The sequence below is a fragment of the Cetorhinus maximus genome, unplaced genomic scaffold (genome assembly GCF_964194155.1).
Source record: "Cetorhinus maximus unplaced genomic scaffold, sCetMax3.hap1.1 HAP1_SCAFFOLD_2808, whole genome shotgun sequence".
Lineage (NCBI taxonomy): Eukaryota > Metazoa > Chordata > Chondrichthyes > Lamniformes > Cetorhinidae > Cetorhinus > Cetorhinus maximus.
Genome location: NW_027598739.1, coordinates 1 through 23,621, shown reverse-complemented (window position 1 = coordinate 23,621; position 23,621 = coordinate 1). Strand labels below are relative to the sequence as shown.

Here is a 23,621-nt window from a genome sequence, read left to right as displayed (position 1 = left end):
GTATGCGGAGGTGTGTGTGTGTGTGTATGCGGAGGTGTGTGTGTGTGTGTATGCGGAGGTGTGTGTGTGTGTGTATGCGGAGGTGTGTGTGTGTGTGTATGCGGAGGTGTGTGTGTGTGTGTATGCGGAGGTGTGTGTGTGTGTGTATGCGGAGGTGTGTGTGTGTGTGTGTATGCGGAGGTGTGTGTGTGTGTGTATGCGGAGGTGTGTGTGTGTGTGTATGCGGAGGTGTGTGTGTGTGTGTATGCGGAGGTGTGTGTGTGTGTGTATGCGGAGGTGACTGTGTGCGCGTGTGTGTATATGGAGGTGACACTGTGTGTGTGTGTGTGTGTGTGTGTGTATACAGAGGTGACACTATGTGTGCGTGTGCGTATACGGAGGTGACTATGTGTGTGCGCGTGTGTGTGTATACGGAGGTGACTATGTGTGTGTGTGTATACGGAGGTGACTGTATGTGTGTGTGTGTATACAGAGGTGACTGTATGTGTGTGCGTGTGTGTATACGGAGGTGACTGTGTGTGTGTGTGCGTGTGTGTATACGGAGGTGAGTGTGTGTGCGTGTGCGTGTGTGTATACGGAGGTGAGTGTGTGTGTGTGTATACGGAGGTGAGTGTGTGTGTGTGTATACGGAGGTGAGTGTGTGTGTGTGTATACGGAGGTGACTGTGTGTGTGTGTATACGGAGGTGACTGTGCGTGTGTGTGTGTATACGGAGGTGACTGTGTGTGTGTGTGTGTATACAGAGGTGACTGTGTGTGTGTGCGCGTGTGTGTATACGGAGGTGACTGTGTGTATGTGTGTGCGCGTGTGTGTATACGGAGGTGACTGTGTCTGTGTGTATACGGAGGTGACTGTGTGTGTGTGTGTATACGGAGGTGACTGTGTGTGTGTGTGTGCGCGTGTGTGTATACGGAGGTGACTGTGTGTGTGCGTGTGTGTGTGTATATAGAGGTGACTGTGTGTGTGTGTGTGTGTGTGTGTGTGTGTGTATATATATATATATATATAGAGGTGACTGTGTGTGTGTGTGTGTGTGTGTGTGTGTGTGTGTGTATATAGAGGTGACTGTGTGTGTGTGTGTGTGTGTGTGTGTGTGTGTGTGTGTATATAGAGGTGACTGTGTGTGTGTGCATATAGAGGTGACTGTGTGTGTGTGTGTGTGTGATCTTCCTCTCCCCACAGTGTAACATTGTCTGTCTTTACTTTCCCATCAGGTCGGACAGCTTTTGACCAGTTTAGTGCTGGGATGTATCGATTTAACCTGAAGAATCTGATCTGGGAGGAGGTCATTCCTACTGGAGGGAAGAGTCCAGCAGTGGCTGCTCACTCCATGGTTTTCCATCCGGCATCACGCATGCTGCTTGTCCATGGGGGGCATCGTGTCTCGCCAAGGTAAGTGATGGGGGCAGATACTCCGACACGCACACCAGGTATACACCCCCACAAACCCTGACGTGCTCGCCGCGCGTGCTCGCCGCGCGTGCCCTCCGCGCGTGCCCTCCGCGCGTGCTCTCCGCGCGTGCTCTCCGCGCGTGCTCTGCGCGCGTGCTCTGCGTGCGTGCTCTGCGTGCGTGCTCTGCGCGCGTGCTTGCTGCGCGTGCTCTGCGCGCGTGCTCTCCGTGCGTGCTCGCCGCGCGTGCTCTGCGTGCGTGCTCTGCGTGCGTGCTCGCTGTGACATACCCTATCTACACTGTGTACACTCACCCATGTCCCGTCTGATTGACAGTGGCTTGGTTTTTTGTATTGAAAGGTGTGTGTTGTTGGATTGTTGTTCAGGATTCTGCTCTCACTCTCCCACAGGTTCAGCTACCGGACCAACACCACCGACATCTTCCACGTTGACCTGCGTTACTGGACCAGCTTCAAATCGAGCCCGTCATCCAGCAGCCCCAGGGAGCGAGCGTTTCACTCTGCCACCATCATCGGCAACTACATGGTGGTGTACGGTGAGAGCGGACACGTGTGTGTGTACCGCGTGTGGGATGTGTGTGTGAGAGAGAGATCACAGCAGAGGGCTGCGGGACAGCGTGTGAGAGACCGGAGCAGAGGGCTGCGGGACAGTGTGTGAGAGAGATCGGAGCAGAGGGCTGTGGGACAGTGTGTGTGAGAGAGATCAGAGCAGAGGGCTGCGGGACAGTGTGTGTGAGAGAGATCGGAGCAGAGGGCTGCTGGACAGTGTGTGTGAGAGAGATCGGAGCAGAGGGCTGCTGGACAGTGTGTGATAGAGATCGGAGCAGAGGGCTGTGGGACAGTGTGTGTGAGAGATCGGAGCAGAGGGCTGCGGGACAGTGTGTGAGAGATCGGAGCAGGAGGCTGCGGGACAGTGTGTGTGAGAGATCGGAGCAGAGGGCTGCGGGACAGTGTGAGAGAGAGAGATCGGAGCAGAGGGCTGCGGGACAGTGTGTGAGAGAGAGATCGGAGCAGAGGGCTGCAGGACAGTGTGTGTGAGAGATCGGAGCAGAGGGCTGCGGGACAGTGTGTGAGAGAGAGATCGGAGCAGAGGGCTGCGGGACAGTGTGTGAGAGAGATCGGAGCAGAGGGCTGCGGGACAGTGTGTGTGAGAGAGAGATCGGAGCAGAGGGCTGCGGGACAATGTGTGAGAGAGATCGGAGCAGAGGGCTGCGGGACAGTGTGTGTGAGAGAGATCGGAGCAGAGGGCTGCGGGACAGTGTGTGAGAGAGAGATCGGAGCAGAGGGCTGCGGGACAGTGTGTGAGAGAGATCGGAGCAGAGGGCTGCGGGACAGTGTGTGTGAGAGAGATCGGAGCAGAGGGCTGCGGGACAGTGTGTGTGAGAGATCGGAGCAGAGGGCTGCGGGACAGTGTGTGTGTGAGAGATCGGAGCAGAGTGCTGCGGGACAGTGTGTGTGTGAGAGATCGGAGCAGAGGGCTGCGGGACAGTGTGTGAGAGAGATCGGAGCAGAGTGCTGCGGGACAGTGTGTGAGAGAGAGATCGGAGCAGAGGGCTGTGGGACAGTGTGTGAGAGAGAGATCAGAGCAGAGGGCTGCAGGACAGTATGTGTGAGAGATCGGAGCAGAGGGCTGCGGGACAGTGTGTGAGAGAGATCAGAGCAGAGGGCTGTGGGACAGTGTGAGAGAGAGATCGGAGCAGAGGGCTGCGGGGACAGTGTGTGAGAGAGATCAGAGCAGAGGGCTGTGGGACAGTGTGTGAGAGAGATCGGAGCAGAGGGCTGCGGGGACAGTGTGTGAGAGAGATCGGAGCAGAGGGCTGCGGGACAGTGTGTGAGAGAGATCGGAGCAGAGGGCTGCGGGACAGTGTGAGAGAGAGATCGGAGCAGAGGGCTGCGGGGACAGTGTGTGTGAGAGAGATCGGAGCAGAGGGCTGCGGGACAGTGTGAGAGAGGGATCGGAGCAGAGGGCTGCGGGATAATGTGTGTGAGAGATCGGAGCAGAGGGCTGCGGGACAGTGTGTGTGAGAGATCGGAGCAGAGGGCTGCGGGACAGTGTGTGAGAGAGATCGGAGCAGAGGGCTGCGGGGACAGTGTGTGTGAGAGAGATTGGAGCAGAGGGCTGCGGGGACAGTGTGTGTGAGAGAGATCGGAGCAGAGGGCTGCGGGACAGTGTGTGAGAGAGATCGGAGCAGAGGGCTGCGGGACAGTGTGTGAGAGAGATCGGAGCAGAGGGCTGCGGGGACAGTGCGTGTGAGAGAGATCGGAGCAGAGGGCTGCGGGACAGTGTGAGAGAGAGATCGGAGCAGAGGGCTGCGGGGACAGTGTGTGTGAGAGAGATCGGAGCAGAGGGCTGCGGGATAATGTGTGAGAGAGATCGGAGCAGAGGGCTGCGGGATAATGTGTGAGAGAGATCGGAGCAGAGGGCTGCGGGGACAGTTGTGCCGTGTGTTTGTGGGGTATTGTGTTCAGGGATGAGTCAGGGATAAAGGTACAGGCGACTTCGGGAGGTGTTTGCCGGGCAGGTGTGTGTGGTTAGATGTGGTTCTCGTGGGGTGAATAGATGGTCAGGTGAGGCACTAATTTGGAGGGTGAGTCAGTTCCTTCAGGTGTGGTGAAAGAGGGTGTCGGATCTCCCAGCTCCTACATCCTCCCGTTGCTGGTGCCGGACCAGGGAACAGAACAGTAATAATATGGTGGATTCTCCTGACCTGAAATGAATGGAGAGAATACTGGAGCCACTCAGCAGGATGGAGAGGGAGTAACACAGTTAACATTTAAGGTCTGTAACCTTTGATCAGAACCGAGAAGAGGATTTTTAAAATACGCTCATAGGGCGTGTGCATCGCTGGCTAGGCCATGATTTATTGCCCATCCCTAATTGCCTTTGAGAATTGAACCCCTGCAGTCCCGTGTGGTGTAGGTACACCCACAGTGCTGTTAGGGAGGGAGTTCCAGGATTTTGACCCAGCGACATTGAAGGAACGGCCGATATATTTCCAAGTCAGGATGGTGAGTGACTTGGAGGGGAACTTCCAGGTGGTGGTGTTCCCCATGTGTCTGCTGCCCTTGTCCTTCTAGATGGTAGTGGTCGTGGGTTTGGAAGGTGCTGTCGAAGGAGCCTTGGTGAGTTGCTGCAGTGCATCTTGTAGACACACTGCTGCTAGAGAGATATATGAACTCGGAGCAGGAGTAGGCCCCTCAAGCCTGCTCCACCAGATTGTGGCTGATTGGTGACTTCACCTTCCTACCTGCCCCGATAACCTTTCACCCATTTACTTGTCTAGAATCTATCTCCCTCTGCCATTAAAAACATTCATAAACTCTGCTTCCACCGCCTTTAAAGGAAAAGGGTTCCAAAGACACTCTATCCTCTGAGAGAGAAAATCTCTTCTCATCTCTGTCTTAAATGAGCAACCCCTTATTTTTAAACAATGGTCCATCGTTCTAGATTCTCCCACAAGAAGAAACATCCTCTCCACATCCACCCTGTCCGGACCACTCAGGATCTTATATAATTCTTCTAAATTCCAGCGGACACGAGGCTGGACTGTCCAACCCTTCGTCATGACAACCTGCCCGTTCCAGGTATTAGTCCAGGGAGTGAATGTTTAAGATAGGTGGTGGGCTGCCAATCAAGCGGGGCTGCTTTGTCCTGGATGGTGTCGAGCTTCTTGAGTGTTGTGGGACCTGCACTCATCCAGGCAAGTGGGGAGTATTCCATCACACTCCTGACTTGTGCCTTGTAGATGGTGGACAGGCTTTGGGGAGTCAGGAGGTGAGTTACTCACCACAGGATTTCCAGCCTCTGACCTGCTCTTGTAGCCACAGTATTTATATGGCTGGGTCCAGTTCAGTTTCTGGTCAGTGGTCACCCCCAGGGTGTTTCTGTATCACCACAGGATGATAGTGCGAGTGCTCTAAGCTTTAACCTGATGCTGTTCTCCCTGATTTTAGGTGGTAATGTTCACATTCACTATCATGAAGAGAAGTGTTACGATGACGATATCTTTTTCTACCACCTGGGCTGCCACCAGTGGGTCTCCAGCGAGGAGCTCGGCCTCTTGATCAGCACTGGCGATGGTAAGAGAACACCGTATAAAAACACGAGATCTAGGAGCAGGGGTAGGCCATTCGGCCCCTCCAGCCTGCTCCGCCATTCAGTAAGATCACGGCTGATCTGACTGTGGCCTTCACTCCACTTTCCTGTCTGTCCCCCCCCATAACCCTTGACTCCCTCGTCGATGAAAAATCTTGCCAACCTGAAAATGACCCATTTATTCCTACTTTCTGTTTCCCCTTAGCTAACCAATCATCTTTCCACGCTAATATGTTACCCCTCTGCACCTTGAGCTCTCTCAGCACGGGGTTAGATACAGAGTAAAACTCCCTCTACACTGAATCTCAGAATTTTAACAGCACAGAAGGAGGCCATTCAACCCATCATGCCTGCACTGGCTCTCCAAATGAGCATTATGACCTAGTGCCATTGCCCTGCCTTTTTCCCGTACCCTTGCACATTGCTTCTATTCAAATAATCATTTAATGCCCTCCTGAATGTCTCGATTGAACCTGCCTCCACCATACTTTCAGGCAGTGAATTCCAGGCCCGAACTACTCGTTGTGTGAACAAGTTTTTCCTCAGGCCAGATTTGCTTCTTTTGCAAATCACTTTAAATCCGCTCCCTCTCGTTCTTCATCCTTTTACGAGTGGGAACAGCTTCTCCCTATCTACTCTGTCCAGCACCTTCGTGATTTTGAACATCTCTATCAAGTCTCCTCTTACCCTCCAAGGAGAACAGCCCCAACTTCTCCAATCTATCCTCATAGCTGAAGTTTCTCACCCCCTGGAACCATTCTTGTAAACCTCTCCTGCACTCTCTCCAGTGTGTTCACATCCTTCCTATAATGTGGTGCCCAGAACTGTACATAATATTCCACTGTCCCATCAAACTCTCCTAGGACAGGTACAGCACGGGGTTAGGTACAAAGTAAAGCTCCCTCTGCACTGGCCCCATCAAACAGTCCCAGGGCAGGTACAGCACGGGGTTAGATACAGAGTAAAGCTCCCTCTACACTGTCCCCATCAAACACTCCCAGGACAGGTACAGCACGGGGTTAGATATAGAGTAAAGCTCCCTCTACACCGTCCCCATCAAACAGTCCCAGGGCAGGTACAGCACGGGTAGAGTAAAGCTCCCCTTACATTTCCCTATCACATATTCCAGAGCAAGTACAACATGTGGTAAGATACAGATTGGAGGTCCCTCTACACTGTCCCCATCAAACACTCCTAGGACAGGTACAGCACGGGATTAGATACCGAGTAAATCTCCCTCTACACTGTCCCCATCAAACACTCCCAGGACAGGTACAGCACGGGGTTAGATACAGAGTAGAGCTCCCTCTACACTGTCCCCATCAAACACTCCTAGGACAGGTACAGCACGGGATTAGATACCGAGTAAATCTCCCTCTACACTGTCCCCATCAAACACTCCCAGGACAGGTACAGCACGGGGTTAGATACAGAGTAAAGCTCCCTCTACACTGTCCCCATCAAACACTCCCAGGACAGGTACAGCAAGGGGTGAGATACAGAGTAAAACTCCCTCTACACTGCCCCCATCAAACACTCCCAGGTGTCAAAGAATAAATAGAGCAAATGCAGGTTACTTCAGGAAAGAGTACAATTTATTAAGCGCTGAACCGTACAATGGCCATTGGGAGCAGATCACAACGGATCTGCTCGTCGTTACAGTGTTCAACAAGCCGTATTTATACAGTACAATTACGTGGCTCCAGCATATTCACACAGTGATCCTATTAACTTTCCCTTCTTTATTCTCTTATAATTAGGTTAGCTCATTGATTTTGTTTACCCATACAGTTTCTTCGTCCCTCGTCTCTTCTAACAATGGACTATTCATTCCATGAGACAACATCTGATCCTTTTTATCTGAGTTATAATCTTGTAATAATCAGGTAGTTATACATCAACTGTTATCAGTGCATGCAGTTATATCTCTCAATAGGTCAGGTAATCGGTAAGTTAACTAAGTAATTACATCAGATGCAAGACAGACAGTTTGCAAGACATGTTGCATCAAGTTAGGACACTATCAATAGCCTATGAGACACAGAATAGAGAAGTCACAAAGAACAGGGAAGTTTAAAAAAAACAAAAACAGAAATACCTGGAAAAACTCAGCAGGTCTGGCAGCATCGGCGGAGAGGAACACAGTTAACGTTTCGAGTCCTCATGACCCTTCAACAGAACTAGTTCTGTTGAAGGGTCAAGAGGACTCGAAACGTCAACTTTGCTCTTCTCCGCCGATGCTGCCAGACCTGCTGAGTTTTTCCAGGTATTTCTGTTTCTATTTCTGTTTTTGTTTTGGATTTCCAGCATCCGCAGTTTTTTGTTTTTATATAAGTTAAAAAAACAAGCCGGCCACCATACTTATGTAAATAATCACGCACAAAGTTCATTTTATTCTGGCTGTGCTCCCAAGAATACTTTCCTGGTTTTCACACAAAGCTTACAATTTCATTTTAACATTATCTGCACGCACATAATGTACAAGTTAAACATCGTCAGGATGTTAACATTTCATGACCACCTCCTTTTTGTCCGTGGTGGGTTTTGGTAGGTTACAAGACAATTGGCTATTTTCTTAGCTTCCTCCCTCTTCCCTCTCTCTTTCCTATCCGGTAATATTTTCTTTCTCAGTCCCCCCTTTTGTGCTTTGTAGCACAATCCACTTACTCTCTCCTTATTAGGGCCATCTTTTCTATATCTCTGTCTTTCTAACCTCTTGTTCTTTTATTGATGTACACCAAGATTATTAAAATTATTATGATCAAAATCTGAATGATGACCAAGACGTGGGAGAGAATTCTTAACCAAGGATGTATATTTACATTCATTCCCCAATTCCAAATCTCCGAGGAGAGAGAATCCTTCTTGAGTAGTTCTTCAGCTTTGTCTTTGTCTGGTTTAATTTTCTGTTCAATTTCACTCCACTTGTGGCTCCCTTCTTTTGCTTCCTTTATCATTTGTTCCCAATCCGCGTTCAATGGTGGGATAGTTAGCAACGGATCTGATACGATCTTACGTATTTCGGTATCATTATCCATTCTCACGATGTTTGCCTCTACTTCTATCTCTGTGTCCTTTGTTAACGGGTCTACACTATTGCTTCCAGAGGTTAGTTGTTCTTTGGGGTTTTTGATTATTACATTATAACCTGGTCAGGCACAAGTCTTGTTTCATACAAGGTAAGTTCAATTTGTGGTCAGCACATAATAGTGAGTTGCGTTGTGTGTTTTAACAAAGTGCGAACCATTATGTTTAGTGGGGTTAATATGTATTTTACAGCCTTTCCAGTGCTGTAAACCGCACATGTTCTCATTCATGAGGGCATAGTCTGGGCACAGCCATAGTCTGGCACCTCTCCCTCTGCAATCCTTTTGCTGTGTTTTCCCTTACGACTGCCCATTTTGGGGCTTCTGGCTCTGCTAACCACACCCTTTTCTTCACCCAGCCTATATTTTCGAGTCGATATCGTCGAGATCTTAGCGCACCATGTTTGGTTTTGGGTGTGTGCAGAACCGTCCCCAGGATTATTGTTTCTTCCCTTTCGTCACCACTCTTAAGGTGAGGGATATGGGTGGCCAGCGAAACATCTCAGACATTAACGTTGGTCAGGGGGGGACCCTGCCCATCCTTGTTGGGTCCTCCCTCCTATCCAATCCGGCACCTGGTGATCTTTTAGTTGCAACAAATTTTTGTCTACTTGAGCCAGAACCCAAGACCCCGTATAAGGTGCATACAGCATCCCTTGTTTCATTCCTTTCTTCACTCTCTTCTCTGTTAGTCAGCGCATTTATTGTGTTGGTTACTGGTTTCAGGCGTTTCAAACCTTCCTGGATAAGGACAGTCAACTGTTCACTAGTCTGGGCTGCTTCTCCCTGGTCATCATATTGCTCCTGAATTATCTGTTTCATGTGAGCCTTTAGTTTGTCAGTTTCTGTTTGTAATGTGCCTGTGTCTAAGGTATTGACTGTGGCTGTTCTTGCCGCATATCCGATTCCTGCTACCTCTAAGATGCCTCTTCTTCCGCGGCGTTTTTGAGTGGGGTCTACGATGGTGGCACTCACCAACTGTCCTTTCTCAACTTCTAACGTTAGCCCTGTTTGGCTAACTTCTCTTAACAGTTTGGTGTGTAGGTTTCTCTTTACATGGGTATATCCTGGTATGATGATAACTTCCGCCTTCTCTGGGATTATTACCAGTCCTGTGTTTAGTGGGGTTTACTTCTGACCCATTTTTAAGGCACTCTGGGGCTGCCATAGTAGCTGTTTCTATTGGGGTAGGTGAAGTAGTTAAAGATGCAGCTGGGGCCAAAGTTGTTGACTGGGGCACACAGGGTGGATCAGGGCAACTTTCTCCATGGATTATTTTGATTTTGCCATCTGGGCAGCACTCAATCTTTGTTAGATCAGTCTTTCCCCCGACAGCAGGTTGGAGAGTGCAATTCCAACAACTACCATTGTGGTGGCTGGTGGATGTAAAATTGCCAAGAGAGTGATGACTCGATGGTACTCCGCACTGTTGATTCTTACAGGTACACTCACTTTTATCACCCCCGCATTGTTCGACTAGGTTGACCCCTTGTCCCTGCCCATTCTTTACTAACCCCACCACAAACAGACACAAGAGTAGCACGATTACTTTCAGTTTCTTACGATTTACTTAACCGTGTTCAAACTCAGTTAGCTTTCCTCTGGAGCTGGTACTCGCTTGCAGTGAGAGGCGTGTATCCAAGTAGCCTTTCCTTCACACTTTACCGCCGTTCTGGTTGTCAGTAGCACTTGATGGGGTCCTTCCCACCTGGGTTTAAGGGAATCTTTCCGTTTGTGTACCTTCACAAGGACCCACTCTCCTGGTGCTAGCATCTGGCACTGGAAATCTCCAGGTGTCTTTTACCTGTGTGCGAATAGCTCTTAACTGCTTAGTCAGCGTTTGGCAATATCGTATCCATTTGTCATCTGCCTCATGCAGATCCAGGGGTTTGGTTAGCCAAGGGGGATTGAATCCTAAACAAAAACAAAAATACCTGGAAAAACTCAGCAGGTCTGACAGCATCTGCGGAGAGGAACAGTTAACGTTTCGAGTCCGAATGACTCTTCATCAGAACTAAGGAAAAATAGAAAAGAGGTGAAATATAAGCTGGTTTAAGGCGGGTGTGGGACAGGTAGAGCTGGATAGAGGGCCAGTGATAGGTGGAGATAACCAAAACATGTCATAGACAAAAGGATAAAGAGGTGTTGAAGGTGGTGACATTATCTAAGGAATGTGCTAATTAAGGGTAGAAAGCAGGACGAGCAAGGTACAGATAGGGGGGAAGGGATTGAAATAGGCTAAAAGGTAGAGAGAAAACAATGGATGGAAATACATTTAAAAATAATGGAAATAGGTGGGGAAAGAAAAATCTATATAAATTATTGGAAAAAGGGGGATCGGAAAGTGGGTGGGGAAGGAGGAGAGAGTTCATGATCTAAAATTGTTGAACTCAATATTCAGTCCGGAAGGCTGTAAAGTGCCTAATCGGAAGATGAGGTGCTGTTCCTCCAGTTTGCGTTGAGCTTCACTGGAACAATGCAGCAGGCCAAGGACAGACACGTGGGCAAGAGAGCAGGGTGGAGTGTTGAAATGGCAAGCGACAGGGAGGTCTGGGTCATGCTTGCTGACAGACCGAAGGTGTTCCGCAAAGCGGTCACCCAGTTTATGTTTGGTCTCTCCAATGTCGAGGAAACCGCATTGGGAGCAACGAATGCAGTAGACTAAATTGAGGGAAGTGCAAGTGAAATGCTGCTTCACTTGAAAGGATTGAATCCTCCTCTCATAGGACTTCCCATTATTATTTCATGTGGGCTTAGTTTAACCTCTAAGTTCGGTGTAGACCTCATGCTCATAAGGGCAATGGGCAACACTTCCGGCTATTTGAAACCAGTTTCTCTACAAAGCTTGGCTAGTTTGTTTTTCAAAGTACCATTATTTCTTTCTACTATTCCAGATTATTGTGGATGGTAAGAGCAATGCAACTTTTGCTTAATACATGCACATAAGATACAAGTTAACAGTGTGAGGATGTTAACATTTCATGACTTCCTCCTTTTTGTCCATTGTGGGTTTCAGCGGGCCACGGGACAACTGGCTATTTTCTTAGCTTACTCCCTCTTACCTCTCTATTTCCTATCCTGTAATATTTTCTTTCTCACAGGACAGGTACAGCACAGGGTTAGATACAGAGTAAACCCCTCCCCCCACACCGTCCCCATCAAACACTCCCAGGACAGGTACAGCACAGGGTTAGATACAGAGTAAAGCTCCCTCTACACTGTCCCCATCAAACACTCCCAGGACAGGTACAGCACGGGGTTAGATACAGAGTAAAGCTCCCTCTACACCGTCCCCGTCAAACACTCCCAGGACAGGTACAGCACAGGGTTAGATACAGAGTAAAGCTCCCTCTACACCGTCCCCATTAAACACTCCCAGGACAGGTACAGCACGGGGTTAGATACAGAGTAAAGCTCCCTCTACACTGTCCCCATCAAACACTCCCAGGACAGGTACAGCACGGGGTTAGATACAGAGTAAAGCTCCCTCTACACCGTCCCCATCAAACACTCCCAGGACAGGTACAGCACGGGGTTAGATACAGAGTAAAGCTCCCTCTACACTGTCCCCATCAAACACTCCCAGGACAGGTACAGCACGGGGTTAGATACAGAGTAAAGCTCCCTCTATACCGTCCCCATCAAACACTCCCAGGACAGGTACAGCACGGGGTTAGATACAGAGTAAAGCTCCCTCTACACTGTCCCCATCAAACACTCCCAGGACAGGTACAGCACGGGGTTAGATACAGAGTAAAGCTCCCTCTACACCGTCCCCATCAAACACTCCCAGGACAGGTACAGCACGGGGTTAGATACAGAGTAAAGCTCCCTCTACACTGTCCCCATCAAACACTCCCAGGACAGGTACAGCACAGAGTGTTCATCATCATCAGATACGAAGGTTTTGAATTCCATCTGCTTCTATTTTCTCAGGGCGTGAGAGTAAATCCTTCCGAGGGCGATATTCCCATGTCGCCGCGGTGATGAACGGAAATATCCTGCTGGTTGCCGGGGGATACAGTGGCCGACCTATGGGTGACCTCATAGCCTACAAGGTTCCGATTTTCGTGTCTCAGGTGTTGGTCCAAAATGTGAGTACGGATTGTCTGATGGGTGGAATCTCTCTTTAGCCCTGTAACCAGGGACCAGAGGGCCGAGAGGGAAGATCGACACAGGATGAAATGTCGCCAACGTGTAGGGACGTTAAAGAGGACGTTGAAAGGGAGATGGGTTGTGGGGGTCACGCGGTCACAATGCCTTTGATAGAAGAGGAGGAGAAATCGAGATGTCTGTTAAAATTAATCTCGGCATAGAGCACAACTGCAAGGATTTATCTCAACGTGAACAAACAACGGTTAGGTTTTGGAGAGACTGCAGTGGAGAGAGTGCTGTGGCGACTTACCGGGGATGAGGGAATCCATTTACACGAGAAGACTGGAAAATCTGGGCATGTCCTCTGAAGAGGATTAAGGGAAGATTCGACAGAGAAGTTCAAAGTTATCAGGAGTTTAATAGCGGAACAAGGGAGAAAGAGTTTATAGTGAGGGTGGGCCGGTCCCCGCCTGGGGTGGTGGGTCGTCTGGCTCACTCTGGGTCCTGTCTGACACCGCAGTGTGTTTGCAGGTGACCAGTGAATCAGGGATTCGCCGTGGGGGACATGATCTTTACCTTTTGTTATCCTGATCTATGCTGACTATTTTGTTGAAGGTTCACCTGGATTATTGTTCACTCTATGGCATGGAGCAGGCCTGTAACAAGGACCCTGACTGTGTGTGGTGTCAGGCTCGGTGTCAGAGCTATCAACAGCACAGCACGGTGAGTATGGGGGTGGGGAGGGGTCTGTGTGGGATAGAGAGTGAGCAAGGTGTGTGTGTGTGTGAATGAGACTGGGTGCGTTAGTGTGAAAGAGATGGGGTGTGTGGGTGTGTTAGTGTGAAAGCTGGGGTGTGTGGGTGTGTTAGTGTGAGGGAGATGGGGTGTGTGAGTGTGTTAGTGTGAGGGAGATGGTGTGTATGGCTGTGTCAGTGTGAATGAGATTGGGGGGGTGTCAGTGTGAATGAGATGGGGGTGTGCTAGATAGTCTGTTAGTGTTCCAGGCTCCAGTCACTGACAGCCTGTTGTTCTGTGTGAGTGTGTGTGTGTTGATGTTCCAGGCTCCAGTCACTGACAGCCTGTTGTTCTGTGTGAGTGTGTGTGTTGCTGTTCCAGGCTCCAGTCACTGACAGCCTGTTGTTCTGTGAGAGTGTGTGTGTTGGTGTTCCAGGCTCCAGTCACTGACAGCCTGTTGTTCTGTGAGAGTGTGTGTGTTGGTGTTCCTGGCTCCAGTCACTGATGGCCTGTTGTTCTGTGTGAGTGTGTGTGTGTGTGTGTTGGTGTTCCTGGCTCCAGTCACTGACAGCCTGTTGTTCTGTGTGTGTTGGTGTTCCAGGCTCCAGTCACTGACAGCCTGTTGTTCTGTGTGAGTGTGTGTGTTGCTGTTCCAGGCTCCAGTCACTGACAGCCTGTTGTTCTGTGTGAGTGTGTGTGTGTTGGTGTTCCAGGCTCCAGTCACTGACGGCCTGTTGTTCTGTGTGTGTGTGTGTGTGTGTTGGTGTTCCAGTCTCCAGTCACTGACAGCCTGTTGTTCTGTGTGAGTGTGTGTGTTTTGGTGTTCCAGGCTCCAGTCACTGATGGCCTGTTGTTCTGTGTGAGTGTGTGTGTGTGTTGGTGTTCCAGGCTCCAGTCACTGACGGCCTGTTGTTCTGTGTGAGTGTGTGAGAGTGTGTGTGTGTGTGTGTGTGTGTTGGTGTTCCTGGCTCCAGTCACTGACAGCCTGTTGTTCTGTGTGTGTGTGTGTGTGTTGGTGTTCCAGGCTCCAGTCGCTGACGGCCTGTTGTTCTGTGTGTGAGTGTGTATTGGTGTTCCAGGCTCCAGTCGCTGACGGCCTGTTGTTCTGTGTGTGAGTGTGTATTGGTATTCCTGGCTCCAGTCACTGACGGCCTGTTGTTCTCACAGTGTCCCCACGTGGGTTGTCTGGGATTGGCGAAACTCCTTCCAGATTGCCAGTCCTGTTTGGTGTTTGGACAGAGTCGGGTGTCACCCCCTCAAGGCCCAGGGTTACTCGGTTGGTGTGTTCAGACAGCTGGCTGCCTCCCTGTCACAGGTAAAATGTCCCAACTGCTCAAAGAAAAATAATTTACTGTCTGTTAATTTTATCGTAAGCCCTGGGGATGGCTCTGTATCACTCTCCACCCAGGAAGCTAGCCTGTAAATCAGATTCATGGCTTAGAGAAGTCTTTGACAGTCATGGGGACAGGAGACCATTCAGCCCTTTGGACTTGTTCTGCTAATGAGAGAGATAGAAAACCAAAGTACTGCAGATGTTGGAAATCGGAAATAAGAACTGTAAAGCTGGAATTACTGGGCATTTCTGGCAGTGTCTGTGGAGAGAGGAACAAAGTTAATGTTTCAGGTGTGTAACCTTTCATCAGTACTGGGAAAAGTCCCCGTGTGCAGATGCGGGGTGTCAGTGACAGGGACTGAGAGATGCTTTTAAGTGCAGCAGGCACCTTGTAACTCAGCCGACCATTGACATCTAGACTGCTGCTCCCCCTGGCAGGAGACCTGCTCTCATGGTATGTCACACTCGCCTGCCTTACGCCATCCTCACACATCCACTATAACCCGTCAGCTCTGCTTCACTGGAACAGTGCAGCAGGCCAAGGACAGAAAGGTCAGAGTGGGAGCAAGGTGGAGAATTGAAATCGCAGGCGACAGGCAGCTCAGGGTCATAACTTGCGGACTCGATGCAGGTGTTCTGCGAAGGCAGTCACCCAGGCGGCGTTTAGCTTCCCCGATGTAGGGGACACTGCACTGTCAGCGGCAAACAGAATATATCGAAAGAAATACAGCGAGATTGCTGTTTCGCCTGGAAGGAGCGTTTGAGGATTTGGAGCTTGAGATGATTTTCTGTTTCTAATTCATCTTCCTCCATCTCAACTCCGGATGCAGTATAACTGGAGCCTGACTCCTTCCTCCATGTTAAAGAAAGGCAGACTTGTAAATACATAGCCCCTTGTCGTACGAGAAGAGATCGGGTCTGGACGCAGGGCTGGACAGACTGGACGCGGGGCTGGACAGACTGGACGCGGGGCTGGACAGACTGGACGCGGGGCTGGACAGACTGGACGCGGGGCTGGACAGACTGGACGCGGGGCTGGACAGACTGGACGCGGGGCTGGACAGACTGGACGCGGGGCTGGACAGACTGGACGCGGGGCTGGACAGACTGGACGCGGGGCTGGACAGACTGGACGCGGGGCTGGACAGACTGGACGCGGGGCTGGACAGACTGGACGCGGGGCTGGACAGACTGGACGCGGGGCTGGACAGACTGGACGCGGGGCTGGACAGACTGGACGCGGGGCTGGACAGACTGGACGCGGGGCTGGACAGACTGGACGCGGGGCTGGACAGACTGGACGCGGGGCTGGACAGACTGGACGCGGGGCTGGACAGACTGGACGCGGGGCTGGACAGACTGGACGCGGGGCTGGACAGACTGGACGCGGGGATGATGTTTCCTCTGGCTGGTGGGTCTAGAACAAGAGGTCACAGTCTCAGGATTTGGGGTGGGCCATTTAGGACAGAGATGAGGGGAAACTTTTTCATTCAGAGGGTGATGAACCTGTGGAATTCTCTACCACAGAAGCTGTGGAGGCCAAGTCACTGAATATATTTAAGAAGGAAATAGATAGATTCCTAGACACTAAGGGCATCAAGGGGTATGGGGAGAGAGCGGGAATATGGCGTTGAGATAGAGGATCAGCCATGATCACATTGAATGGTGGAGCAGGCGCGAAGGGCCGAATGGCCTTCTCCTGTTCCCCTTTCCCTGTTTCTATGTCTAAGTTTCATGACAACGGGACATCTCGAAACGCTTTACAGCCAATGTGGTACTTTTTCCTTTGATGTGTAGTCACTGTTCTAATGCAGGAAATGTGACATTCAATTTGTGCACAGCAAGATCCCACAACCAGCAAGTCATAATGATCAGAGAAACCTGTATTATGTGATGCGGATTGAGGGATTAAATATTGGCCAGACCACTGGGGATAAGTCCTCCGCTGTTCTTCACAATGGTGCCATAGGATCTTTTTATGTCCACAAGATGGGGTCTGAATTTATCTTTTCACCTCTGACAATGCAGCTCTCCCTCATCACTGAACTGGAGAGTCTGCCTTGAGTTTTGTGTTCAAACCCTGGAGTGGGAGACTTGAACCCCCAGAACCTTCTGACTCAGAGCAGAGAGTGCTGCCAACAGAGGCGCAGCAGACACTGTATTCGAGGCCACTTGTGATTGGAGACAAACATCCCTTTCGCCTTTTTAGTTTGATTTTAGAGCTGGCTACTGGTTTTTAGCAATTTGTGCGCTCGAGCACCCAAACCCACAAAACCTCAACCCTTTCATTAATAAAATATTCCACACTTTCCCACATTGAACTCTGCCGGCCACTTACTTAATCCTCGATGTCCCTTTCTTAAACCCCTGCCCTTATTTGCATCTTCCTGTGCTGCCTAACTTGATGTCACCTGAAAACTGAGATATCGAACTCGCTATTCCTTCATCCTGATCACATTGGGATTGGGTAAATAGGACTGGAGAGATGAACGGGTGGCTCCAAGAGCGGTGTGGGAGAAATGGCTTTCCATACATGGGACACTGGCACCAGTACTGGGGGAAGTGGAAGATGTACCTTTGGGACATTGTGCTGGGACCAGTGTTCTGATGACCTTTGACAAGGTCCCACATGGGAGACTTATAAAGAAGGCAAAGGCACATGAGATACAGGATAATTTGATAAAGGTGGATTCAAAATTGGCTTAGTTGTAGGAGACAGAGGGTGATGACAGAAGGATGCTTTAGTGACTGGAAGCCAGTGTCCAGTGGCGTACCAAAGGGATCTGTGCTGGGTCCCCTATTATTCATCATGTATATAAACGACATAGATGACTATGTGGGGGGTAGGATTAGTAAGTTTGTAGATGACACAAAGATTGGCCGGGTAGTTAACAGTGAGGTTGAGTGTCTTGGGCTACAGGAAGATATAGACGGGATGGTCAAATGGGCAGATAAGTGGCAGATGGAATTTAACCCTGAAAAGTGTGAGGTGATACACTTTGGAAGGAGTAATTTGACAAGGAAGTATTCAATGAACGGCATGGCACTAGGAAGTTCTGAGGAACAAAGGGACCTTGGCGTGTGTGTCCATAGATCTCTGAAGGGAGAGGGGCATGTTAGTGGGGTGGTGAAAAAGGCAAATGGGACACTTGCCTTTATCAATCGAGGCATTGATAACAAAAGTAGGGAGGTCATGTTGGAGTTGTATAGAACCTTGGTGAGGCCACAGCTGGAGTACTGTGTGCAGTTCTGGTCACCACATTATAGGAAGGATGTGATTGCACTGGAGGGGGTGCAGAGGAGATTCACCAGGATGTTGCCTGGGATGAAACATTTAAGTTATGAAGAGAGGTTGGATAGACTTGGGTTATTTTTGTTGGAGCAGAGAAGACTGAGGGGTGACCTGATCGAGATGTACAAGATTATGAGGGGCATGGACAGGGTGGATAGGGAGCAGCTGTTCCCCTTAGTTGAAGGGTCAGTCACAAGGGGGCATAAGTTCAAGGTGAGGGACAGGAGGTTTAGGGGGGGATGTGAGGAAAAACTTTTTTACCCAGAGGGTGGTGACGGTCTGGAATGCGCTGCCTGGGAGGGTGGTGGAGACGGGTTGCCTCACATCCTTTAAAAAGTACCTGGATGAGCACTTGGCACCTCATAACATTCAAGGCTATGGGCCAAGTGCTGGTAAATGGGATTAGGGAGGTAGGTCAGGTGTTTCTCACGTGTCGGTGCTGACTCGATGGGCCGAAAGGCCACTTCTGTGCTGTGATTCTGAATCGTGTAACTGGGGCTATTATCTCACTGCTTTAAAGGCTGTCATAATGATCTGGGATCTCTCTATAGAGCAGGGATCCAGTGTCCAAACTGATCCCGGCTCTTTCCATGGAACATGGAAGCAATGATTGAGCTGTTCTGGGATCCTGTGAGCTAGTCATCGATGGGTAATCCACTCAGGGGCTGATGATTGTGTGATTGGTGCTTCTGATCTCTCTGCAGATCAACAGAAGTGTCAGGTGGAGCCAGTGTCCGGGATCTACGGTTGGTGGGGATCAGAAACGACCTTCATCACTGCCCTGGAGCAATGTCAGAGATTAAACTTCATGCCAGGTCTCCATCTGGTGACCTACATGCAGCCTCGGAACAACTCTCAGCCTGACAAAGTGAGCAATGTGACCAGTTCAGGATCTACTCAGACTCAAATCACTATACCCAGCTCCCCGCGGGATCTCCCCCACCCAGCTCCCCGCGGGATCTCCCCCACCCAGCTCCCCGCGGGATCTCCCCCACCCAGCTCCCCGCGGGATCTCCCCCACCCAGCTCCCCGCGGGATCTCCCTCACCCAGCTCCCCGCGGGATCTCCCCCACCCAGCTCCCCGCGGGATCTCCCCCACCCAGCTCCCCGCGGGATCTCCCCCACCCAGCTCCCCGCGGATCTCCCCCACCCAGCTCCCCGCGGGATCTCCCCCACCCAGCTCCCCGCGGGATCTCCCCCACCCAGCTCCCCGCGGGATCTCCCCCACCCAGCTCCCCGCGGGATCTCCCCCACCCAGCTCCCCGCGGGATCTCCCCCACCCAGCTCCCCGCGGGATCTCCCCACCCAGCTCCCCGCGGGATCTCCCCCACCCAGCTCCCCGCGGGATCTCCCCACCCAGCTCCCCGCGGGATCTCCCCCACCCAGCTCCCCGCGGGATCTCCCCACCCAGCTCCCCGCGGATCTCCCCCACCCAGCTCGCCGCGGGGTATCCCCTGGCCCCCTGTCCACAAGGCCTCCCCCAGAGCACCCCCCCGGGGTCTCCCCCACACACTTGCTCCCCCGCCCCCCTCTCCTCCCATTGCTCCCTGCTTCCTCCCCTCTGGCTCTTTCCCCTCCCACTCCATTTCCTTCCCTCTTACTACGCCCCACCTCCTCCTCCTCCACCCACTCACCCCCCTCCTCCCACCCACTCACCCCCCTCCTCCCGCCCACTCACCCCCCTCCTCCCGCCCACTCACCCCCCTCCTCCCGCCCACTCACCCCCCTCCTCCCGCCCACTCACCCCCCCTCCTCCCGCCCACTCACCCCCCCTCCTCCCGCCCACTCACCCCCCTCCTCCCACTCACTCACCCCACTCCTCCCACCCACTCACCCCCCTCCTCCCACCCACTCACCCACTCCTCCCACCCACTCACCCCCCTCCTCCCACCCACTCACCCCTCCTCCTCCCGCCCCCACTCACCCCTCCTCCTCCCGCCCACTCACCCCTCCTCCTCCCGCCCACTCACCCCCCTCCTCCCGCCCACTCACCCCCCCTCCTCCCGCCCACTCACCCCCCTCCTCCCGCCCACTCGCCCCCCCTCCTCCCGCCCACTCGCCCCCCTCCTCCCGCCCACTCGCCCCCCCCCTCCCGCCCACTCGCCCCCCTCCTCCCGCCCACTCGCCCCCTCCTCCCGCCCACTCGCCCCCTCCTCCCGCCCACTCGCCCCCCTCCTCCCGCCCACTCGCCCCCTCCTCCCGCCCACTCGCCCCCTCCTCCCGCCCACTCGCCCCCCTCCTCCCGCCCACTCGCCCCCCTCCTCCCGCCCACTCCCACCTCCTCCTCCCTCGCACCCAGCCCCTCGTTCCCCAACATCCCTCCGCTCCCCCCTTGTTCCCCCCCGTTCTCTCTCAGACTCCCTCCTTGTCTTCCCCCTCTCTCCGCCTCTCCCCTCAGTCTCCTCCCTATCCCCCCCCTGTCTCGCCCTCCCCTCTCCCTGTGTGTCTCTGTCGGGTTCTCACTCTGACCCTCGCTGTCCTGTCTCCTCCGCAGGTTGAGATTAGCATGAAGCCGACGTTTGTCCAGAACCCGAGTGTGGAGCTGGATGTGGTGATGGTTTATCAGGGTTTCATTTATCCGCTCTTTGACTCTCCTGCTCCTTCAGACAGCGTCCAGGTGAAGGTGCAGCTTCAGCGCCTGAATGTTGTGGCGAAGATCGGCCGCACGGCCAACAGCTTAGAGATGGTGAGCAACAGGCCCATCATTGGCAATGGGAAATTACAGAGGGGGCGGGGCCGGGAGGAGGGGGCGGGGCCGGGAGGAGGGGGCGGGGCCGGGAGGAGGGGGCGGGGCCGGGAGGAGGGGGCGGGGCCGGGAGGAGGGGGCGGGGCCGGGAGGAGGGGGCGGGGCCGGGAGGAGGGGGCGGGGCCGGGAGGAGGGGGCGGGGCCGGGAGGAGGGGGCGGGGCCGGGAGGAGGGGGCGGGGCCGGGAGGAGGGGGCGGGGCCGGGAGGAGGGGGCGGGGCCGGGAGGAGGGGGCGGGGCCGGGAGGAGGGGGCGGGGCCGGGCCGGGGGCGGGGCGGGGCCGGGCGGAGGGGGCGGGGCGGGGCCGGGAGGAGGGGGCGGGGCGGGGCCGGGAGGAGGGGGCGGGGCGGGGCCGGGAGGAGGGGGCGGGGCGGGGCCGGGAGGAGGGGGCGGGGCGGGGCCGGGAGGAGGGGGCGGGGCGGGGCCGGGAGGAGGGGGCGGGGCCGGGCCGGGGGGCGGGGCCGGGCCGGGGGGTGGGGCCGGGTGAGGGCGCGGGGGGTTGTCTGGGATTTGAGATGTGGCTGGGTTGGGCTGGGATGTGCCAGAGGGGTGGGTGGTGTCCAGGATCATCAGGTAACCTGCTCACTCCCTGTTCTCTTCCCTTTGGACAGGAAGAGGTTGGGCACTGGGCTGGTCAACCAGAAAAGGAGACGCGACTCCTGCAGAGAAACAGTGGAGACCGACTATTCCCCAACCTTGAACGTGGGAAGAAGTACACAATCCGCCTGGAGGGCTCGCTGAATAACTCCGGCAATGGGCAGACCAGCGAGATGACCCTCACCTGGGAGCGCTCCAATATTGTTGACACATCAGTGAGTACAGGGTTACTACACAGACTGTCCCAGCCACACAGCAACCTGAGCACCACCTGGCCCTGTTGCTGGGAAGGTGTGTGTGAGGGTGACTGTGTGGAGAGGCGGCAAGTCTCTGCATGTGTGTCTGTGCGTCTGTGTCGCCTTGTGCGTCTGTGTCGCCTTGTGCGTCTCTGTCGCCTTGTGCGTCTGTGCGTCTTGTGCGTCTGTGTCGCCTTGTGCGTCTGTGTCGCCTTGTGCGTCTGTGTCGTCTTGTGCGTCTGTGCGTCTTGTGCGTCTGTGTCGCCTTGTGCGTCTGTGCGTCTTGTGCGTCTGTGTCGTCTTGTGCGTCTGTGCGTCTTGTGCGTCTGTGTCGCCCTGTGCGTCTGTGTCGCCCTGTGCGTCTGTGTCGTCTTGTGCGTCTGTGCGTCTTGTGCGTCTGTGTCGTCTTGTGCGCCAGGTGCTGGAGCACAGCTGGGTTTTAAGCAGAGTTTGTGCAGGCTGCCCTGTGCTGTCGGTCTGTATGTGAGAATTTGCCGTTTTGTTTATAAAAGCGACCGGGTTGTGATCACTTTCGGGCCTGTGACACAAACTGAATTAATTTCTGTTTGTTGCAGGGAATCTCGTTCCACTTCCTGGAGCCGTTTCGAACAGAGGAATGTGACTCTTATCCATCGTGCCTGGCCTGCCTGGCTGATCAGGGCTGTGGCTGGTGCCCGGACACCAGCACCTGTCACCAGCGCATATCGGGTGTGGACAGCCAGTGTGGGAGGAACATGTACCTGGTCCTGTCCCCGGGAAACTGTGTGTTATGCAGCGAGTACACAGACTGCCGCTCCTGCAGCACGGTGAGACCCGGCTGAGGGGAGGGAGTGACTGACTGGGAATCCTCTCCTACTCCAACTAGCAGCTCACTCTGTCTTGTCCCTTTCCAGGACCCTTACTGCGAGTGGCAGATCAACGGCAACAGGAAGGGAGATTTCCAGTGTATCCGGCAAGGAAGATCACCCAGTGGCATCCGCTCCCCAGCCGGCTGCCCCAAGCTCTGTCACCTGTGAGCAGCAGAAACACTGCACACACACCTCAGCACAATACAGCCCAAAGGGCCAGTGGGGGAGGGGGAAAGCTCACACACTCAGGCCGGGGTGAAAGGCCACGTACATCGGGGCGGGGGCTGGGGCGAGAGGGCGGGGGCTGGGGCGAGAGGGCGGGGGCTGGGGCGAGAGGGCGGGGGCTGGGGCGAGAGGGCGGGGGGCTGGGGCGAGAGGGCGGGGGCTGGGGCGAGAGGGCGGGGGCTGGGGCGAGAGGGCGGGGGCTGGGGCGAGAGGGCGGGGGCTGGGGCGAGAGGGCTGGGGCGAGAGGGCGGGGGCTGGGGCGAGAGGGCGGGGGCTGGGGCGAGAGGGCGGGGGGCTGGGGCGAGAGGGCGGGGGCTGGGGCGAGAGGGCGGGGGCTGGGGCGAGAGGGCGGGGGCTGGGGCGAGAGGGCGGGGGCTGGGGCGAGAGGGCTGGGGCTGGGGCGAGAGGGCTGGGGCGAGGGGGCGGGGGCTGGGGCGAGGGGGCTGGGGCGAGAGGGCGGGGGCTGGGGCGGGGGCAAGAGGGCGGGGGCTTGGGCCGGGGTGGGAGGTTGTGTCTGGGCCTGAGTCCATGTACAGAGGCTGAATGTTGTGTTGGTTCCTTGTTTTGCTGAGTGTGGAGCATCCTGGGGCGTTGCCGACAGGTTGTGTTTGTGTTGACAGGCAGTCATCGTGCCGGGAATGTCTGAGCAATTCCAGCCAGTGTGCCTGGTGTCAGTCCACACGCACCTGCTTCCTCTTCACCGCCTACCTGGCCAAATATCCATCGGAGAGTGTCGGGACGGGTATGACAGGTGAAACACACACAGTCCCCTATCCCAAATATCCATCGGGAGAGTGTCGGGACGGGTATGACAGGTGAGACACACACAGTCCCCATCCCAAATATCCATCGGGAGAGTGTCGGGACTGGTATGACAGGTGAGACACATCCAGCCCCTATCCCAAATATCCATCGGGAGAGTGTC

At 53.8% G+C, this 23,621-nt stretch overlaps 1 protein-coding gene across 1 annotated transcript in view; it reads left to right on the top strand.

Moving 5' to 3' along the window:
* The window catches only part of LOC144677653 (multiple epidermal growth factor-like domains protein 8), a gene marked incomplete at both ends in the record, with an annotated part of 35,343 nt that extends 11,832 nt beyond the window's left edge, over positions 1 to 23,511 (top strand). The window contains 12 exons of the mRNA XM_078537685.1: positions 1,214 to 1,391; positions 1,800 to 1,945; positions 5,364 to 5,489; positions 12,528 to 12,685; positions 13,302 to 13,409; positions 14,589 to 14,736; positions 18,751 to 18,914; positions 20,541 to 20,732; positions 21,402 to 21,602; positions 22,199 to 22,429; positions 22,517 to 22,635; positions 23,317 to 23,511. Of these exons, the coding sequence (XP_078393811.1) occupies positions 1,214 to 1,391; positions 1,800 to 1,945; positions 5,364 to 5,489; positions 12,528 to 12,685; positions 13,302 to 13,409; positions 14,589 to 14,736; positions 18,751 to 18,914; positions 20,541 to 20,732; positions 21,402 to 21,602; positions 22,199 to 22,429; positions 22,517 to 22,635; positions 23,317 to 23,511 (1,966 nt within the window). The remainder of the gene's footprint in view (positions 1 to 1,213; positions 1,392 to 1,799; positions 1,946 to 5,363; positions 5,490 to 12,527; positions 12,686 to 13,301; positions 13,410 to 14,588; positions 14,737 to 18,750; positions 18,915 to 20,540; positions 20,733 to 21,401; positions 21,603 to 22,198; positions 22,430 to 22,516; positions 22,636 to 23,316) is intronic.
* Positions 23,512 to 23,621: the final 110 nt, after the last annotated feature.